Below are 19,415 nucleotides of genomic sequence, written 5' to 3'. Positions count from 1 at the left end.
GTGGTCGGACCGGAGAAGTTGCTAAAGCTGAGTGAGGTGGAGGCTTGGGCGATCGTCTGGAGTTTGGAGAGCAGAACGGGGACTTGGAGAGAATTTTAACATGACATGCAGGGGTATTTCAGGAACCCCAAGGTTTGCCACCTAATAAAAAAGAGAAGCATCAGATTACTTTAAAAGAAGGCACCGACCCCGTAAACGTGCGTCCATATCGTTACCCGCACGCCATGAAGGAAGAGATCGAGCGACAGGTGTCGGAAATGCTGCATGCAGGGATTATCCGGCGGAGTATAAGTCCATACTCAAGTCCGGTCATCCTTGTCAAGAAGAAGGATGGGAGTTGGCGGTTCTGTATCGACTACCGAGCTCTCAACCGCGCCACTGTTCCCAACAAGTTCCCGATTCCGGTGATCGAAGAGCTGCTGGACGAGCTCCACGAAGCATATTAGGATGAGTGAGGATGACGTGCAGAAAACGGCGTTCCGCACTCACTTGGGACATTACGAGTTTCTTGTGATGCCGTTCGGCCTCACAAATGCCCCCTCAACCTTCCAGAGCGCTATGAACGATCTCCTCAGAACATACCTGCGAAGATTCGTGCTCGTCTTTTTTGACATCATACTCATCTACAGTGCGACCTGGGGTGAGCATTTACAACACGTTGAGCAGGTGTTGAGCTGTTTACAGCAACATCACTGGGTGGCCAATTAGAAGAAGAGTGAGTTCGGGAAGAAGACGATCAGATATTTGGGGCACGTCATATCAGGGGAGGGGGTCCAGATGGATCAGGAGAAGATAGTGGGGGTAGTCGCGTGGGAAGAACCAAAAACGCTGTAGGCGTTGAGGGGATTCTTGGGTCTCACCGGATATTACTGGCGATTCATCCGAGACTATGGGAAGATAGCCAAGCCCCTTACAGAGATGTTGAAAAAGGGGAATTTTGCGTGGACTGAGGCTGCCAGGGAAGCGATGGGAAGATTGAAAATAGCGGTGACCACCACACCGGTGTTGGCGTTGCCGGACTTCTCGCAACCCTTCCAGGTAGAATGCGACGCGTCAGGCACGGGGATAGGGGCGGTGCTCACCCAGAAAAGGAGACCGATAGCTTACTTCAGCAAAGCATTATCGGAAGTGACCTTGGGCAAGTCGATCTACGAGAAAGAGTTGATGGCGGTGGCCCTGGCGGTGCAACACTGGAGACCGTATTTGTTGGGCCAAAAATTCGTGCTATACACGGATCAGAGAAGTCTAAAGTTTCTGTTGGAATAGAGGGTGACGACCCAAGCGCAGCAACACTGGATAGCCAAATTGCTCGGCTACGATTTTGACATAGTGTATAAAACGGGAGCCAACAACCGGGTGGCTGACGCGCTGTCACGAAAAGGCAGCGAGGAGTTGGATGGCGAGGCTGAGATCGAAGGGGACGACAGGGGTGTTGAATTGATGGGGATAATGAGGCCATATTGGCAAGATTTCCAAGACGTGATGCGAGAAGTGGAGGAAGATGATGACTTGAATAAAATCAGAGAAGGCGTCACACAGGATCCCAACAAATACCCGGCTTACACCATTGAAAACGGACGGTTGCACTACAAGGGGAGGCTGGTTATTCCGGCAAAGTCTGAGTGGGTACAGAAATTGTTGGCCGAGTTTCATACAACACCGACGGGGGGTCACTCGGGGGTCTATAGAACTTACCGGAGATTGGCACAGTCGCTGCACTGGGACGGGATGAAGAAATCAGTGACCGAGTATGTCAACCGCTGTTTGGTGTGCCAACAGCACAAATACATGACGACGTCACCGCAGGGCCTGTTGCAGCCACTGCCCATTCCACAAGCTATATGGGAGGACGTCAGCATGGACTTTATTGTGCGGCGCCCAAAATCCAAAGGCCATGACGCTATACTGGTGGTTGTCGATTGACTGAGTAAATACGGGCACTTCATACCGCTCAGACATCCCTACACTGCTCGAACAGTCGCAGAAGTTTTTGTGAGAGAGGTAGTAAAGCTTCATGGGATTCCCAAGACCATAGTGAGTGATCGTGACCCCTTATTTCTCAGCACATTTTGGAGAGAGATGTTTAAGATGCAGGGGACCCATCTCCGGATGAGTACAGCCTATCATCCGGAGACGGACGGCCAAACAGAGGTGCTGAACCGAGTGCTGGAGGGATACTTACGATGCTTCTGTTCTGAGCAGCCCAAGACCTGGAACGTGGTCCTTCCATGGCGGAGTACTGGTACAACACCAGCTACCAAGGAGCTGCCAAATGCACGCCGTTTGAAGCGATATATGGGAGATCCCCGCCTTCGCTATCAAGGTTTATTCCGGGAGAAACAATGGTGGAAGCCGTGGCCCAAGAGTTACAAACAAGAGATGAAGCGTTGCAACAACTGCGATATCATTTGTCGAAGGCGCAAGACGCGATGGTGAAGCAAGCAAATCGTAAGAGGAGGCCGGTAACCATTAAGGTAGATGATTGGGTGTTTTTAAAGATAAGGCCCCACCGACAAACCTCTATGTCGGTGAAATTGCATCCGAAGTTAACGACTAGATACTATGGGCCGTTCAAGGTGCTCCAGAAGATAGGGGAAGTGGCGTTCAGATTAGAATTGCCCGCGACCGCCAGGATTCACCCGGTTTTCCACGTGTCTCAGCTGAAATTGGCGATTGGGACGAAGCAGGTGGAAGCTGAGCTACCAACAGATTTGCAAGTCGGGGGACATACATGCTGGCCAACTAAGGTGCTGAATAGAAGAGTCCAACAGCAAGAGGGGGAACAACGTGAACAAGTGTTGATAGAGTGGCAAGATGGAGGGGCAGACAGTGCAATGTGGGAGGATCGGAGGTTGATGCAGGAACAATTCCCCGAGTTCGACCTTGGGGACAAGGTCAGTTTTCAGGAGGGGAGTAATGTTAGAGAATGAAGGGTCTATGAGAGAAGAAAGGGAAAACAGAGGACTTAATTGCTAGTCAGTTAAGTGGGTTTGGGAAAGAGGCCTATATAAGGACCTCTTTGTTGTATCAGCTAGTTAGTTAGACATTTGTTGATTTGTTGACCGGTCATAGCACCTGGTGAAGGAGGTTAAGCTCCTGGACTATTTTGTATCCTAGTTTCTTTCTTGTGAATACACACCCATTATTCATCCCATACTTTGTGGTGTTTATCTCTGTGAGGGTAAGAGTGTGAGTGAGTTAGAATTCCTACCTGAATCTCTAACATAGACCCTGCATAATCTGTATTAGTATGCACTTCCATTTTTTAATTTTTCATTCCTCTTGCAAATCATGAGATTCTTGATCAATTATAGAGCATAGCATATACAATTAACAAAGATTTAAATGCACAAAGTCATAAACAATAACTAAGCAAACTTAAATCTAAAAGGATTTTAACATAAGGAAAAATGTCTAACATTAAATCATTCTTTGAATTAAAGAACCTCAAATCTAACAGGATTTTAACATAAGGAAATATATTAAACATTAAAGCATACTTTGAATTACATATAATATATAAATATCTGACCCACTTATGTGTATATTTAAAATATATTAACATTTTAAAGATAATTGGATAATTTAAAACAATGCATTTTATAAATTTATAAAAACTAATATAATTTAAAAAAAATACTATAGCAGATATACATATGTGTGTGTGTGTATATATATATATATATATATTTCTTGAAACTTGTTGAAGATACACGAGGGAGACACATGCATCAGTGACACATGTGTCAATGTTGTCTCTGAATAACGGTAAGTTGTTCTGTAATCCTTTACCTGGCTCTGGTAAGACTGCAAGCAATTGAAGGCAGTGCCATTTTTTCTGCCATGATGACAAGCAAGTGGGGCTGAAGACAGTAGTTGCTAACGGATGCTCAATTTTCCCTGTTTTAACTAATTTCTTGAAAATAAAAAAGCATTTTAGGCACCCTTTTTGCACCAATATAATATGGTTCATCTGTACATAGCCATTCATCTGCTACTTCTACAATTTGATAAGCGAACAAGCACTTGGGGAACCTGCCTTTAAAATCTAGATGTTTAGGGTGGAGAACCAAACACTTAATTGAGTACCCCATACTATTGATGTGGGATTAGACACCCCATAATATCGAAACCATATGGCAATTCATATCTGGTTCACGCACCAAAATGATAAAGCAGCGTGGTTCACATCACCATATGCTTGAATCAAATTGTCTGCATTGTATTATCAATTGTAGGATATTAATAAGAATGGATAACCACAACAGATGGTAGTGGAGAACCAGACCCCAAGTTCATCGGGCAGAGTCTAAATCCAAAATCTGAGCAGTAACCTTAGATAAGCTGCTGCATTGTGGGTCTATGCTTGTGCTGGCAACATTCTTTTTCGTGCAGGACATCCAAGAGACTAGGTTTGGATCTAACTATGGTAGCAGCAGAAGTGTAGAAGCGATTATCAGGGTGGTCTGCAGTCCAATCCAGTGTCACTGAAAGCTTTTAACGTAAGAGGCTGATGAGCAGCAGCAGGAAGGATCTGAAGGCCAAAGAGTAGTTACCCTTGAGTTACCTAAGGATATTGATAGAATCAACTGGTAATTTTTGAAACGATTTAGGGATTCACACAATATTACAGGAACAATACAACTTTATTATAGAATCTTTTTTCTAGATCAACTTGACCCAAAAGGAAATGATGCACACTTCAAGACTATTCGAGGTTGCCCAAAAACTCTTCCATTATACACCACAATCACACACTTGCCTCTCTAACCAACGTCCTATTTATTCAACTAATTACAGAGCAGTTAATTATGACTACTCTAATTGCTTTGAATTAGTTCTATAGCTGTATCGCAATTAGCTGCAACTACTCTAACCACTTCAAGTTGGTTACAACTGTATTTATATCCCTATTCTTGTGCCTTCTGACGTATAATTTCTTAATGAGAGGTCTTGTATCAGATATATTTGACAGCAGTTTGTGAGCCTTAAGAGGGTGAGCCGTGAGTTAGCAGACTTTATTAACTTCATAGATGGTTTTTTGGCCATGTAATTATGACATATTGGAGAGCCCCCTCCAGACCTGTTGAGAGTAAGATCAGTCAGCAGGTTTGTTTCATTTTTTGAGAGCTTGCAGTTAGATGCTGTAAGGGAGGAGATACACTAGGCCTTAGGCATGTTGGTTTTATGCAAAAGATCTGTAATTTATTTGCTTTGAGTAAGAGAGTGGAACTTTGAATGATGTCTGACTTAAATGCCAAAGACGTATTCAAGCTTGCCAGGTTGTTTTATAGCTAAAGTATAATTTAGTTGAGGATCAAGGCTATGATACCATGTTAATGGTACAAAGAATTTGAAAGAAAATATTGAAGAGAAACCTATTGTTATTAATGTACTGATACAACATGAGAGAGACAATCTTTCATAAATAGAGCTATTGACTATTAAGAGTTAGCTTAGATCTTAACAAAAACCCTGTAGACAACTATCACAATGAAAGGTGTGTGGCTAACTAAATAACTACTTAACTTCTAATATTATATGTATTTCCATTCATTCCTGGAATCTTGATCTGAGACTGACTTGATGCTTCTGTACTGCATCAGTTATCGCTTGTCATGGGATCAAATTAGGCATCTTTGTCAGTGTCGACGTCAGTATATTCAGATGTATGTGGATTTTCTTCAACAATCATCAAATGTCAATCGCACAGAAATAAGAGAAATAGAGAAAGATCTTGATTCGAAAGTGATTCTTCTATGGAGGTCTGAATAATTTTTATCCTATTGTGCTGATGCTTTTTAAAGGTGGTTGTATTTTTTTGTGAAAAATATCATGTTTCGTGACTTTTGTTTTGTCATTTCATGAATAAGGTAAGGCACTTTGTTTGTGTGCATGTGTGATTTACTGAATTGAGATGCTTGTAAGCAATAGTTTCTTAGTAATCTATTTTTTTTTAAATAAGAATTCAATGATATTGAATAGCTCTGAATTCTGTATAGGAAAATGAAGTGAAGAGAGAGATTAGAGATTCTGGTTTATGAATCTGGTTATTTGTTTGTGCTTATCTGTGGGTTCAATGTGCTTTGTGCTCTTTTCTGCTGTATCTTATAAGAATGTTGTTGAAATGTAATGTTATTTTGTTATTATTTGTTTTGTATGTATCCGGTTTTAGGTTTAGGGTTTAAGGTATGTCTCTTTTTGTAACCTATATACACCCACACACACACATCAATCACAAGCACAATAGGTAGGTTGAATACTCTCTGTTCATTTTGTTTGTTATCTAGGCTACTAGCTCATGCCAAGGTTGAATCCGTGAAATCAAAGGTAGCAGCTGAGGAAAGAAAGATCAAGAAAAAGAGCTGGTTTTCGTTTACATGGTACATGTGAACTTCATTAATTCTACACATTATCACTTGTAATTGTTTTCATGTTGGTCCTTTTGTGGATTAACTTTTGTAACATTTATTGGTCTTTTTGGCTCTGTTTTCACGAGGTTTTTTCAGTATGCATGATCATTTATTGTAGTTTCATTTTTTATCTAGGGGTGAAACGGAAGAATCTTGTTTGGATGATGCTTCCGAGGAGCAAGAACTTAGACAAGAATGGCAGGCTATCAACAAGCTACTAAGTTACCAGCCAGAGGAGGACTTGATGTTACGATCTGCAAAAGATATGCAGAATATGGTTCAGTTACTGGTAACTGTATCCATTGGTCAGGGTGCTGCCCGGATTATCAGTGTGAATCAGGAGGAAATTGTTTGTGGTCGATTTGAGAAACTTCACGTGTCAACCAAGTTTAGGCATCACAGTGTTTACTGTGATGTGTTGCTAAAATTTTATGGTTTGTCTGCTCCTGAAGGTTCACTTACACAGGTTTGCACTCTATGAAATGAATGCTGCACAAATATTTTACGCATAATATTCAAGTTTCCAAATTAACCTTGGTTTATTTCTGGGTTCCTCTTTTTCTTACTGTATTATTTACCTGTCCTTTTGTTAGGTTCTCCTTAAAGTGATTGGATTGGCTCAATTCAATTGTTAATATAAGTCAAGTCTACCAATTTTTTTTTGTTTGTTAATTCGGTAGTTGTTGTCTACTTGATGTGCAGAGTGTCTACAGTGAGCAGAAGGTGAACGCATTAGTGGCTAGTTTTGTGTACTTACCAATTGGGGAGAATATTGACTGGAGATTGTCTGCCACAATTGCACCCTGCCATGTGACGGTAATTTCTTTCTCTGGGAGAGTCAAGAAGGAGTTTTTTGATTTTCCATTTTCAATTTCGTCTATCTGTTTTATGATTTTCTTATTTTATTTGAAAATTTTTCCCTCTGGGCCCGCTGAGACTCTTCCATTGTCCCTCCATAAATAACTGAGCTAAGACTTGATAAAGCTAGAAATGAGCTGCTATAATATATTCTAAGGAAGTAATATCTCCAAATGGTTTGACATTATGTTCTGTCTAAGTATACCACTAATAACTAGACCGAAAGGCATCTATTCCTGGCCTTGAAACGGAACAAATCTTTCAAAAATTGGTTGACAAAATAGTTTCGCATCAAATATTGTAATTTGTAAGAAAGGTTGCAAAGACATGCTATAGAAATAAAAAACTTCTACCTAATGGCTTAAAGTCAAACTATTCAATTTAGTAACTTCTTGATTTTCATTGTTGCCACCTTTCTTACTCTTTACTTACAGGTTTTGATGGAAAGTATTGATCGTGTCATGGAGTTTGTAAAACGAAGCAAAGATGTCAGTCCTACTGTTGCATTTGAGACAGCTACAGCCTTACAGGTGATTATATCCTTGTGCTTAAATTAAAATATTTGTTAATTCAATAAATATTATATATAAGGACACCAGTGCTTTCATTCCTGAATTTCCCTTCTCTTGTTTGTTTTACTTTTGCTTGTTATACCTCAATTACTTTTGATATAGGAGTGTGTTTGTTTCAAATTGTTTTATTTAAATACACCTTTATTAAAAGTATCTCTTATCATATGTTTTGAACCGTTTGGGTAAGTGTAAAACAAATCAGAATCTATAAAATAAATTTCTACAAAGGCTGATAGGAATAACTTGACAAAATAATCACTTGTTACACCAAAATATTCACAACAAATTTATAAATTACAGGGAAATATAACAACTTGAGATTAGAATAGAAAATATATTTCTAGAGGACATGAGAGATCCCTCTCACGGTCTCATAAAGAAAATACAAGAGTACATGGAATAGTAAGGGACTACACCTACTCCTAGGTGCAGAACTAGGTACAACTAATAAATGATCTAGCAGACTGCACCCTGCGTAGGCTTAATTATTATACTTAAATATAATTATTCTAACACTCTCCTTCAAGCTGGAGCATATAGATTGTATGTACCAAGCCTAGAACAAATAAACTCAATCTAAGGTCCCCTTAATGACTTGGTCAATACATCTGCGAGTTGGTCATTTGATCCAACAAACTTGGTACATATTTCTTTTGTCAAAAACTTTTCACGAACAAAATGGCAATCAATTTCTATGTGTTTAGTTCTTTCGTGAAACACTGGATTTGACGCAATGTGGAAAGCAACTTGGTTATCGCAATACATCTTCATAGTCTGGATGTCACAGAAGCTAAGTTCTTGAAGGAACTGCTTTACCCATATAAGTTCACATGTTAGTGACGCCATTGTCCTATATTCAGCTTTAGCGGTTTGATCTAGCCACTACATTTTGTTTCTTACTTTTCCATGAAATAATGTTTCCTCCAAGGAAAACACAATATCCATTAGTAGATAGTCTATCAATAGGTGAACCTGCCTAATCTGCATCACAGTACCCAGAAACCTGAATGTTTCCTTTATCTTCATATAAATATCCTTGCCCGGGAGCCCTTTTAATGTACCTTAGAATCCGAATGATAGCATTCCAATGGCCAACACATGGAGCCTGCATGAACTGACTAACCACTCAAACTGCAAAAGATAGATCCGCCCTTGTAATAGTGATATAAATGAATTTCCCAACCAGCCTTCTATATCTTTTCGATCGAGGAACAACTCACTTTCTTCTGTCGTTAATTTTTGATTTGGGTTCATAGGACTGTGTACCGCTCTACAATCAAAGAATTCCTATTTCTTGTAAAATATCAAGAGCATACTTGCTCTGGGAGATTACAACTCCATTTTTTGACTGAGCTACTTCAATGTCTAAGAAGTTTTTGAGGCTTCCAAGATCCTTGGTTTGAAAATGTCTACATAAGTACTTCTTTAGTTGAGATATTCCAACAATATCATTTCATGTAATAACTATATCATCAACATATACCATTAAGTAAAAACATTTACCAAGAGATGTATGATAGTAAAAGACCAAATGATCTGATTTACTCATTTTTAGCCAAAATTTTTGAACAATGGAGCTGAATTTTTCAAACCAAGCACGTGGTGATTGCTTGAGGCCAAATTTTTTGGTGTGTACTGTGTAAGAAAAACGAGCAGATGTTGTTCCTTTACAAAAAGTGCATTTTGGGAGTGAGTTGGTTTCTTTATAAATTATAAAACCCCTCCAAAAACATGTTGAGGGACGAGGTAGTCTAGATTGATGAATGTATTCTTATTTATATATTTGCTTGATTGTTTGGGAGGTTATGTTGAAATTATAAGTAAATTGTGGGAAAGGAAATATGTGATTAATATATTTAATTGGAGAAAAGTAAATTGTATTTATCCTGAATTGACTCATGTAACCAAAATTTGGAGGGTAGGTGAAATTTGAGAAAGTAACTCGTAGAGCACAGGAGCAGTTTCAAATGGCTTTAGAAGAGCAAAGCAGGTTTCATCTACTGTCAATTCTCTTTTTGTTTTGGATGGATGTTTCTGGTTTTTTTTATCTTAAATGATATCTGTTACCTTTAATTTCTCTTTATTCCATGTTAATAACTATTGAAAAGCTTTTTGTAACCTAGTAATGTTTTGAAATATTGAATATTTTAGTGAGATGTAGTCAGCCTTTTCCTGTTGAATACACAAGAAAAAAATATTTCCAAAGCATTATAATCTTTTGGGTACATATAGCAAAGGAAATCCCTTCCTGTTTTACTTTTTTTCAATTTTTGATTCTTGGCTTGCATGATTTGAATTATTTGATACTTCATTGCATTTATTTTTCTGATTTTTTTAAGCATTGTGTTAAATTGAAAAGCCTCATTAAGCTCATTTACAGATTCTTGTTTCTGACTGAACTTCCAGATTTGCATTTGATATTGATCTTGATGCTCCAAAAGTTAGAGTTCCTCTCAGAATTAGTGGTTCAGACAGATGTGGTAGTCATTTTCTTCTGGATTTTGGTCATTTTACACTGCACACTGCAGTAAGCTACTTGAAATACAAGATTCTATTTTGGTTATTTTACTCTGTACACCAGGTTTATTATTTGGCTTGGAGTATTCTTTATTGATTCTTGTTTTTGCAGGAAAGCGAGTCTGATGAGAAAAGGAAAAATCTTTATTCTCGTTTTTACATAGCTGGACGGGATATCGCTGCCTTTTTTACAGACTGTGGCTCTGAGTTTGGGAGTTGTAGTTTGGTGAAACCAATAAATGACAGTCAAGTATTGAATTCGTATATTGCTAAAAATGATGAAAATGTGTTACATCTCATTGATAGGTGTGGAATGGCAGTACTTGTTAATCAGGTCTGTTTCCTAAATGGCTCATATTTGGATGGGAATTGTATGTGCATGACTTGTTCATATTCTGTTTCTTTCTCTGGTTACTCTAGATTAAAGTGCCACATCCTAGTTATCCATCCACTCTTATTTCCATTCAAGTGCCAAACCTTGGCATTCACTTTTCCTCGGAGAGAAATTTCAGAATTATGGAGCTGCTGAGCTTATTTAATAAGACTATGGAAAATTGTAATCAGCCTAAAACTGATAGTTTCCAATCTAAACCTGTTCCTTGGAGTTCTTCTGATCTTACCACTGATTGTAGAATCCTAGTTTGGAAGGTAACTCCACAATTCTTGTTAAATTTACTTATTGGCCATTTATGTTTTAGGAAATGAGTCAGACAATATTTTATTTTACAGGGAATTGGCAATTCTGTTGCTACATGGAGTCCTTGTTTCTTGGTGCTCTCAGGATCATATCTTTATGTATTTGAATCTTCTAAGTCTCAGAGTTACCAGCGATACCTAAGGTTTTTAGCACTTCTTTCCCTTTTTTCTCTTGGACACGAATTCCAAGTTTTTATTAAAAAAGTAAAATTGAAGAGAACAGCATATACATGATTTAACTGTTTTTTCCTCCCAACAGAATGGACTTGTTTGTATTAAAGAATATTGCAAAGATAATTAATGCCAATACAATTTACAGGAGAATAATTTAGATATTGTTACTTCCGAATTGAACATAGCTGTAACAAGTATGCATGCCACCTCGAAATTAAAAATTGAAGAAGCTTTTATCTCTTAAAGCATTCCTATTCCCAACATGTATAAATGTTGAAAGGTGTCAGGAAATTGTTGAAATGTTTAATAGTGACTGACTTTGCCTCATAAGTGATCAAAAGATTTAATGAGCGTGCTTGGGTAACTAATTGTTAAATGTTCCTGGAACTGGTTAATGCTGAGGTGATTCAATGTCTAATTGCAGTTAAAAGTAGTTAATTGTGTCTTGCGGTTAATGGGTGGACATTTCCAAGGTGATGTTCTTCACTTTTCATAATAAAAATAAGGGTTAGATAATTTTTGTGTGCCTCCAAAATGACGTCACTGCAATTGGTACCTCCGAAATTCTCAGTGCTTTTTTACAGATATTTAATAAATATATTAATTTACATTCTTTACAATAACTTTATTACTTTTGAATTCATGATGTTGACCTATAACGATCACATATTTGCATGGAGGCTAGCGTATGACTTTGTCACATTAAAATGTCAAGTTAATATGACAAAAACTGTTAATTCAAAGTATGAGAGTAACGATCAGGAACAAAATAACACATTTGTTATATGTTTGGTATAAAAAACATTTAAAAGTGTTTGGAGGTACCAATTTTAATATGGGTCAATTTTTGAAGTTTTAAAATAGTTTTTTAACCCTAAATAAATGAGCAAGGCTGCTGAGTTTGTGTACATGTCAGAATTAGAAACTCTTTTAGATCAATCTGATTAGAACGCCATCTCATACCTTGACGTTAAAAAATCAGTTTGAGATTAGCCTCTTTTTTTTTATTAATGTGGAACCAATAAAATTGCCACTTTGTTTCTTGTCAAAATCTTTATATGAATGAAATACATAATCATTAATTAATAAACACCAACACATCCCGTTCCCTTTGTGGATCACAAATTAACCGCTTTGTAGGAAAGCAGCTGTATCCTAGTGAAGTAGCTGCTAGTCCCACTGGAACTAAAATAAAAAAAAGGCAGGCATAGTTTGTGTAAGGACCTCAGAAAAGATGTATAAACAAGCTTTAGGCTTTGTCTCCACATTGACAGTTGTTTATCAGGGAATGTGTCTGTAAATGTAACCAACACGAATTGTAAATATAGCAGAGTCAGGTGACTAACCTAAGTCTGCTAATTTTTGTCATTCAAAATTCCTCTCTCCTCTCTCATCTTCATTTACTTTCTCTGTTGTGTCAATTCCACATCCCATTACAAATTTAAAAAATGGAGGAAAAGTCTAAAACTACCAGATTTGTTGGTATTCTTGTGTTTCATGCCTACTTCACTAACATGCCTTGCAGATCTTCATCCTCTCATGATACTAGTGTTGAAACATGGCTGTAAATATTGCAAATTTATTGTACAATAAATATGGACTGATTGGATAATAAATATAGATTTGTTTGTAAGAAATCCCCAAACTTAAGGGATTGGGATTATGAGTTTATTTACTAGATTTGCTCCAGATTTAAAGTCTTTATGTCCTTTTATTAGGATTGCATTTTTCCTTTAGATACCAATGTGTTTTTTTTTTAGATGAAGAAAAGTTGTTTCACAATTATTGCTTACTGTCTGCACATTTTTTCACAACTAGCATTGAGTAGATATGATTATGTTATTCTGACAGATAAATGCATTTCGAAGGAGAAAGTCATTATATTTTAAATGCATTTGACTTAAAATATGATTTACTTTGCCGGTGTATAATCTAGTCCTCATTAGAATTGTTTAGGATCTTCTTGTATTGGGCTTAATTCATTTTTAAGTCCTTTAGTTTAGATTATGTGCGATTTTGTTTCCTGAAGTACTTCTTGAGCTAGTCCTTTTATTTTTAAAATCAAACCATTTTGGTTCTTCAATCTATTTCCTTCTACAGAAAATCCCTAAATTCTCTCTTAAAACTCAAAATCTTCACATATCTTTTTCTCGCTCCAAATTCCCCAGCTAAAATTTAAATTTCATCAAAAATAAATCTCAAGTGTCTCTCCCTTTTCACACCCTAATCTAGCACCACATTAAATATTTGTAGTTTTATTGATTTTTCCATTAAATTTTTACTTCTGCATATTTAAAACTAATTTGTCTCCCGAATCCATCATAATGCCCAAATATTTGGGACGAAAATGAGAACCCATTTGAGGGTTTTAGGTAGAAGGAAAGCAACAGAGGAGTGAAATTTGAGTAATTTTAAAACTGGTGGAACTAAATTTGGTCAATAAAACTTGAAGGTTCAAAGCTGCAAATAAGCTGAACTTAAACTAAATTTAGAAAACATTAATCTCTTTGAACTTATGTAAATTTGTTTTTCATCTCTGCAGCATGGCGGGTAGGCAAGTCCTTGATGTGCCCTCGACATATGTTGGTGATTCAGCATATTGTATTGCTTTAAGCATCAAGCGAATGGACATTCAGAAGGTAAGCCAAAATTAATCTCTTAGAACAAATATCACAGTGAAAAGTGTCCCCTCTAATCTGCTACTGGTCATGGTGGACTCCAGTTTTCAATTGTATGTGTATTTTCATCACTTGGCATGTTCTGGTCTCACTAGAGATGGAATGCCTTAAGCAAATTATTCCATGGCGTGGTATCCAGTTTATCATGAAGAAAATGTGTTCAAATGTTAAGAACCTGTGCAGTAATACATTACACTCATCAAGAAAAACAGTAGTGTGGAACCTCCTACCTTGCAAAGTGTCACTGCATAGACAATTTACTTGACTGGGTGCTTATGATCTACAAATTGGTCATCAAGAATGCATTTCTGAATATTTGGAGACTAACATAGACTGGTTTTTAAAATACATTTCATAAATTCTATAGTACACAATTAGCCGTCTGATTTGGAAATAATGAGTTTAAACTGAAAAGGACTCTGGCTAGCTGGCTTCCCTACCTATCAACATTGGAAATCACAAGACAAATATACAGAAGGAAATAAAAGTGTTGATAGACTTGCTAATTTGAGAGGGCTCATGCTGTGCACGGTAAAATAAATAAATATTAAATAATTTAAGAGAGAATTTAGAATGAATTCTGAGAAATTGTATTTCTAAAAAGTCAGAGGTAACCAAACAGATTCAGCTATTTTAGCTGACTATGGTTCATAACTTGCTATGCTAAGTCAAACAAACTAATACACTGTGAAATGTTTACATAATAGACTTCGTTTGAATCAAGTGTATACAGATGCAACACTCTAACATTCACCCTTGTTCTTGTAGTTTGCTTCACTTAAATATAATTTTTATATTGATAGATTATTAACTTCATGATGTATAAATTGGGAGACAGAAAAGATGATGTCGTAAATTATTAAGTGGATATAAACAATAAAATTTGTTAGGAATGTATTTTTTTGCAGCTTGCTGACCTTTTCTGTCTTAAATTATGAATTACTTTATAGGCTCTGGAATCTTCTAGCACATGGATCTTAGATTTTCAAAATGATAGTTTGCTTCACTTAAATATAATTTTTATATTGATAGATTATTAACTTCATGATGTATAAATTGGGAGACAGAAAAGATGATGTCGTAAATTATTAAGTGGATATAAACAATAAAATTTGTTAGGAATGTATTTTTTTGCAGCTTGCTGACCTTTTCTGTCTTAAATTATGAATTACTTTATAGGCTCTGGAATCTTCTAGCACATGGATCTTAGATTTTCAAAATGAGGATGAGAAGGCTAACTGGTTTAGAGGACTTGTTCAAGCCACTTATCAAGCTTCTGTATGGCATCTTTAATCTGCTTTCTTCTCATGCTTTTTTGTTTTGTTAATGTTTTATAAAAGAATGCATGTTGTATGTAGACTCCTCCATCAATTGATTTGCTTGGCGACTCAGAGGTTGATGCCACTTCCTACAATGCTCTTAGTACCACTAATTCAAAAACAGCTGACACCGTTATAAATGGGTCACTGGTGGAATTGAAGCTATTTATATATGGAAAGGTTAGACGAATTCATTTTAAGGTTTTGTCTGGGAATAGTACAAGGAATGAGTAATATTTGTTGCATACAGACATGAGTAATATTCTCATTCTGGCAATTTTTTGTTTTATTCACGATTCACAAACAATTAGTTTCAACTAATTGAATATTTTCATCTTTTCTTCCTCACATTTATTTGTTTAAGTTTACTATTTAAGTTGTTATGTGCATATGCAAAATTCATACTGACACAAACACATTAATATTTGTGCAGGTTGGGGACACCATTGATGAAAAGCTGGATGAGTCTCTTATTCTTGAAACTGTTGCGGATGGGGGGAAGGTTTGTGCATATATTTCTACAATTTGTGTGTAGATAGATACTTCTTTTAATTGGAATGGACCTAGATTTTTGATAGTCATATGCACTTTTTGAGGTGTCCTTGTTTTAAATTCTATTGGACAAATACCACAGCATTGGGGAACGTCGTAAAAGACCAGTATAATTTAGGAGCAAGTTTGTGTTCTTGAATATTTTGGTGGAATATCAAAATCTAAAGGAATTACCTTTTTCTTTTTATAACATGCTTCAGCTATCATTTTGTAATAATATTGGTCAGAATCCCTTAATTTATGCTGTAAATAATATTTACATGTATAGTTTAAATTACATAACCAGGAGATTTAATTACTTTCCATAATTACGAGGATAGTTGGCAGGATTAATATACTAACAACATATTTTATATTTAATGTAATGATCTTTGGTTATGAATAATAAGGATAGGTTGTGTTTATCATAGATAAGATTTTCTGTTATTAAGAGCAATTGCTCTTCTATGAATACTATAGGCAATTTTTTTTTTGACATTCTATCAACGGTCTAAAATCCTTCGGAGCTTGTTTCTCTTGCGCAACCTGCATTGCTGCAAAACTACAATCCTTTCTTTATTCTACGGTATTACTTCTACGCCTACATTGCCATACTTCAAACCTCAAAAATGTCTTATACTTAGATAACCCTTAACCAATAAGGTAATGTGGGAAATGTTGAACTTCGAAATATTTAACCAAACCTTAGGCTTAATGGTTTTACCTTCTAGGAAATTTGTTGTTGGTTATAGGTGGATTTTTGCTATCAAGATTGGCCTTGATGGTATTATTGATCATCTTAATGCTTGACTAGTGGCCAAAGGTTATACACTAATTTTTGGGTTGGACTATGATGACATGTTTTCTCTAGCTGCAAATATGGCCACTATTCGCTTATTCATAGCCATGACAACTCTTCAACGTTGGCCTCTTTATCAACTAGATGTGAAAAATGCTTTTCTTAATGGTGATTTGCACGAAGAAATTTATATGGAGCAACCACCAGGTTTTGTTACTAGGGAAAGTCTTTCTGATTGGTGATTGGTATGTTGTTACTGCAAATCTTTATATGGCCTCATAGATTCGCTTAGGGCTTGGTTTGGCAAAATTAATGCTATTGTTACACAATTTGGTGTGACTAAGAGTGAGACGGATTATTTAATATTTCACTGTTACTTAAATGCTAGTTGTATCTATCTAGTAGTACATATTGAGGATATTGCACTTACAAGAAATGATGACTATGGTATTTCACATGTAAAGCAACACCTTGTCACCACTTTCAGACCAAAGATCTTGGCAAACTAAAATATTTTTTGAGGGTTGAGGTAACACAATCCAACAATGGAATTGTTATTTCTCAAAGGAAGAATGCATTAGATATTTTGGAGGAAATTGGGTTAATTAATTCAAAGTTTGTAGACATAGCCATGGATTGCAATGCCAAACTCCTACCTAATCAGGAGAACCATTCAGATCCTAAGAAGTATTGAAGATTAGTTGGAAAATTGAACTATCATATAGTTACTCACCCTAACATTTCTTTTGCACTCAATGTGGTGACTCAATTTCTTAATGCTCCATGTGCAGATCATTGGAATGTTGTCATTTGTATATTGAAGTACATATATTCTCCTTTCAAAGGATTGTTGTATGGACACAATAGTCACACTAAGAGTTGTATGCTTTTCAGATGCTGATTGGACAAACTCTCCTTCTGATAAGAGATCCACTTTTGGATATGGTGTCTAAATTGATGATAATTTGATTTCTTGGAAGAATAAGAAATGGTGCAAAAGCAAAATATAGAGCTACGACCTTAGTTACTTGTGAGCTTATTTCTTTTGCAAAATTACTTAAAGAATTGCAATATGGAGAGGTAAGTTAAATGACACTTATATGTGACCATAAAACTACTTTTCATATTAGCTTAAATCTCATTTTTCATGAAAGAACCAAACATATTGAGATAAATTGTTATTTTATTTTAGAAAAGATTGTGTCTAGAGAAATGAAAACTAAGATTTTAGTTCAAGAATTGGATCATCATATTCTTCATGGTGGACTAAAACTCCAACACCCAGTGAGCTCATCAACATAACTTTTAATCTTAAGAAGATAATCTTCCATTTTTTTTTGAATCAAGTTGAACTGCACGCATCACAATCATGGTTGTCAAATTTGCGAGTTAACTCGTTAACTCGGACGAGTTTACGTTCCTAGTCATGGCTTTCGAGTCAACTTGTAAGCAAACTCGTTTTTCAAGTGAACTTGGTAGAATCGGATGTAGACACAGTTCACAAGGTTAAACTCATGAGTTTGAAACGATTTGACGAGTTCAATGGGAAAAAACTTTTATATCAAAATGAGGTCGTTTTGAGGACGATTGTGGAGAAGACTCACTAGGATTAGGGTTTTAGTGTTTTCTGATTTAACCCGTTCTTCATTCCTTTTGAAGTGCTCTTCTCCATTGTGCATCTATGGACCCTTTCTTGCTGTCGCGCTCGCTGCCGCAGTTGGTCGTTGTCGTTCGGTCTTCATCATTGCATGCCCTGCTTTGCATCATGCATTTAAGAGAGGAGAACGATTCAGGCCCTATCTTTGTGCTCCGCTATGTATAATTAACAATTTGTCCAAGTGTAGCTCTTGCACCTTTTTTTTACATGTAACATTTGTGTGAATTTATTATTTTATTAAATTATCTTAATTTTGAATATTCTTTGCAATTTTTGTTCATGTCATGTAAAGTAAACTCTTACGAGTTTACAAGTTGAGACTTTGAGTTGAGTTTATTGAGCTCTCAGCTGTTTACATAAACTCTCGAGTTTGACTACCTTGATCACAATATGTAACTGATGTATATGAGATTTGGTTTACATAACAAAATATTCTTGAATCTTCTCTCAAACCTCATAAGAGTGATTGCACCCAAGGGCACAAGATAGAACAAACTTAGAGAGGGTACACTCGAGCCAAACAAGTAATGTTTGATCTTGGACTTCCATGATTCATACTCTAAATTAACAGGATCAAGTGAGTGATTGTTTTCAAGGAGATAACAAGGCAGAACTATGGTATTCACAACAAATCATTTTAGCATGTGCAATTTTATTACTAGTTCAACATATTTCCACTAATGAAGGTAATTCGAGTCATCAAGCTTTTTAGCAATGGAGGATGGAAATGATTGTGTTGCGAAAGCCGTAGAAACATAGGAAGAGTAGGCAAAGATGAAGATATTGTGGAGAAGGTTTACGAGACTGAACCCATGAATAAGAACTCAAGATAAATGCAAAGAGAGATTCTTGAGAGTGAAACGATGAAGAAAAGGTTACAAAGGTGAGCCCTAGATTTGGAGAAGATGAAGCATCATAAAATAGTTATCTTGAAGAAAAAAGAATGAGAGGAACAAACCGAACTTTTATTATTTTTGCTTACATGAAATAAGAGTACAAAATTATTTATAGGCAACACTTACAACAAAAGCTATTGTTAATAATTGCTGCCAACTGTAAAAGCTATCAACTATACAAACTGACAATTATTTATTCAGTCTAATTCCTCTTTCTCTCGCTCTACCACTCATTATCTCAAGATCTGTAATAAGTTAAGTCTAAATTTAAAGTCTTAGATGATATGGCATCCTATCCTAGATTT

At 36.4% G+C, this 19,415-nt stretch overlaps 1 protein-coding gene across 1 annotated transcript in view; it reads left to right on the top strand.

Moving 5' to 3' along the window:
* The window catches only part of LOC108330540 (uncharacterized), a 76,844-nt gene that overhangs the window by 15,352 nt on the left and 42,077 nt on the right, over positions 1-19,415 (top strand). The window contains exons 12-25 of the mRNA XM_052871764.1: positions 5,607-5,765; positions 6,291-6,383; positions 6,549-6,879; positions 7,116-7,229; positions 7,706-7,801; positions 9,766-9,833; positions 10,250-10,370; positions 10,473-10,694; positions 10,781-11,008; positions 11,090-11,199; positions 13,773-13,869; positions 15,088-15,186; positions 15,267-15,407; positions 15,661-15,729. Of these exons, the coding sequence (XP_052727724.1) occupies positions 5,607-5,765; positions 6,291-6,383; positions 6,549-6,879; positions 7,116-7,229; positions 7,706-7,801; positions 9,766-9,833; positions 10,250-10,370; positions 10,473-10,694; positions 10,781-11,008; positions 11,090-11,199; positions 13,773-13,869; positions 15,088-15,186; positions 15,267-15,407; positions 15,661-15,729 (1,948 nt within the window). The remainder of the gene's footprint in view (positions 1-5,606; positions 5,766-6,290; positions 6,384-6,548; positions 6,880-7,115; positions 7,230-7,705; positions 7,802-9,765; positions 9,834-10,249; positions 10,371-10,472; positions 10,695-10,780; positions 11,009-11,089; positions 11,200-13,772; positions 13,870-15,087; positions 15,187-15,266; positions 15,408-15,660; positions 15,730-19,415) is intronic.

This window comes from Vigna angularis, chromosome 1 (assembly GCF_016808095.1).
Source record: "Vigna angularis cultivar LongXiaoDou No.4 chromosome 1, ASM1680809v1, whole genome shotgun sequence".
NCBI classification, from domain to species: Eukaryota; Viridiplantae; Streptophyta; class Magnoliopsida; order Fabales; family Fabaceae; genus Vigna; species Vigna angularis.
This window is presented reverse-complemented; position numbering and strand designations above follow the sequence as displayed.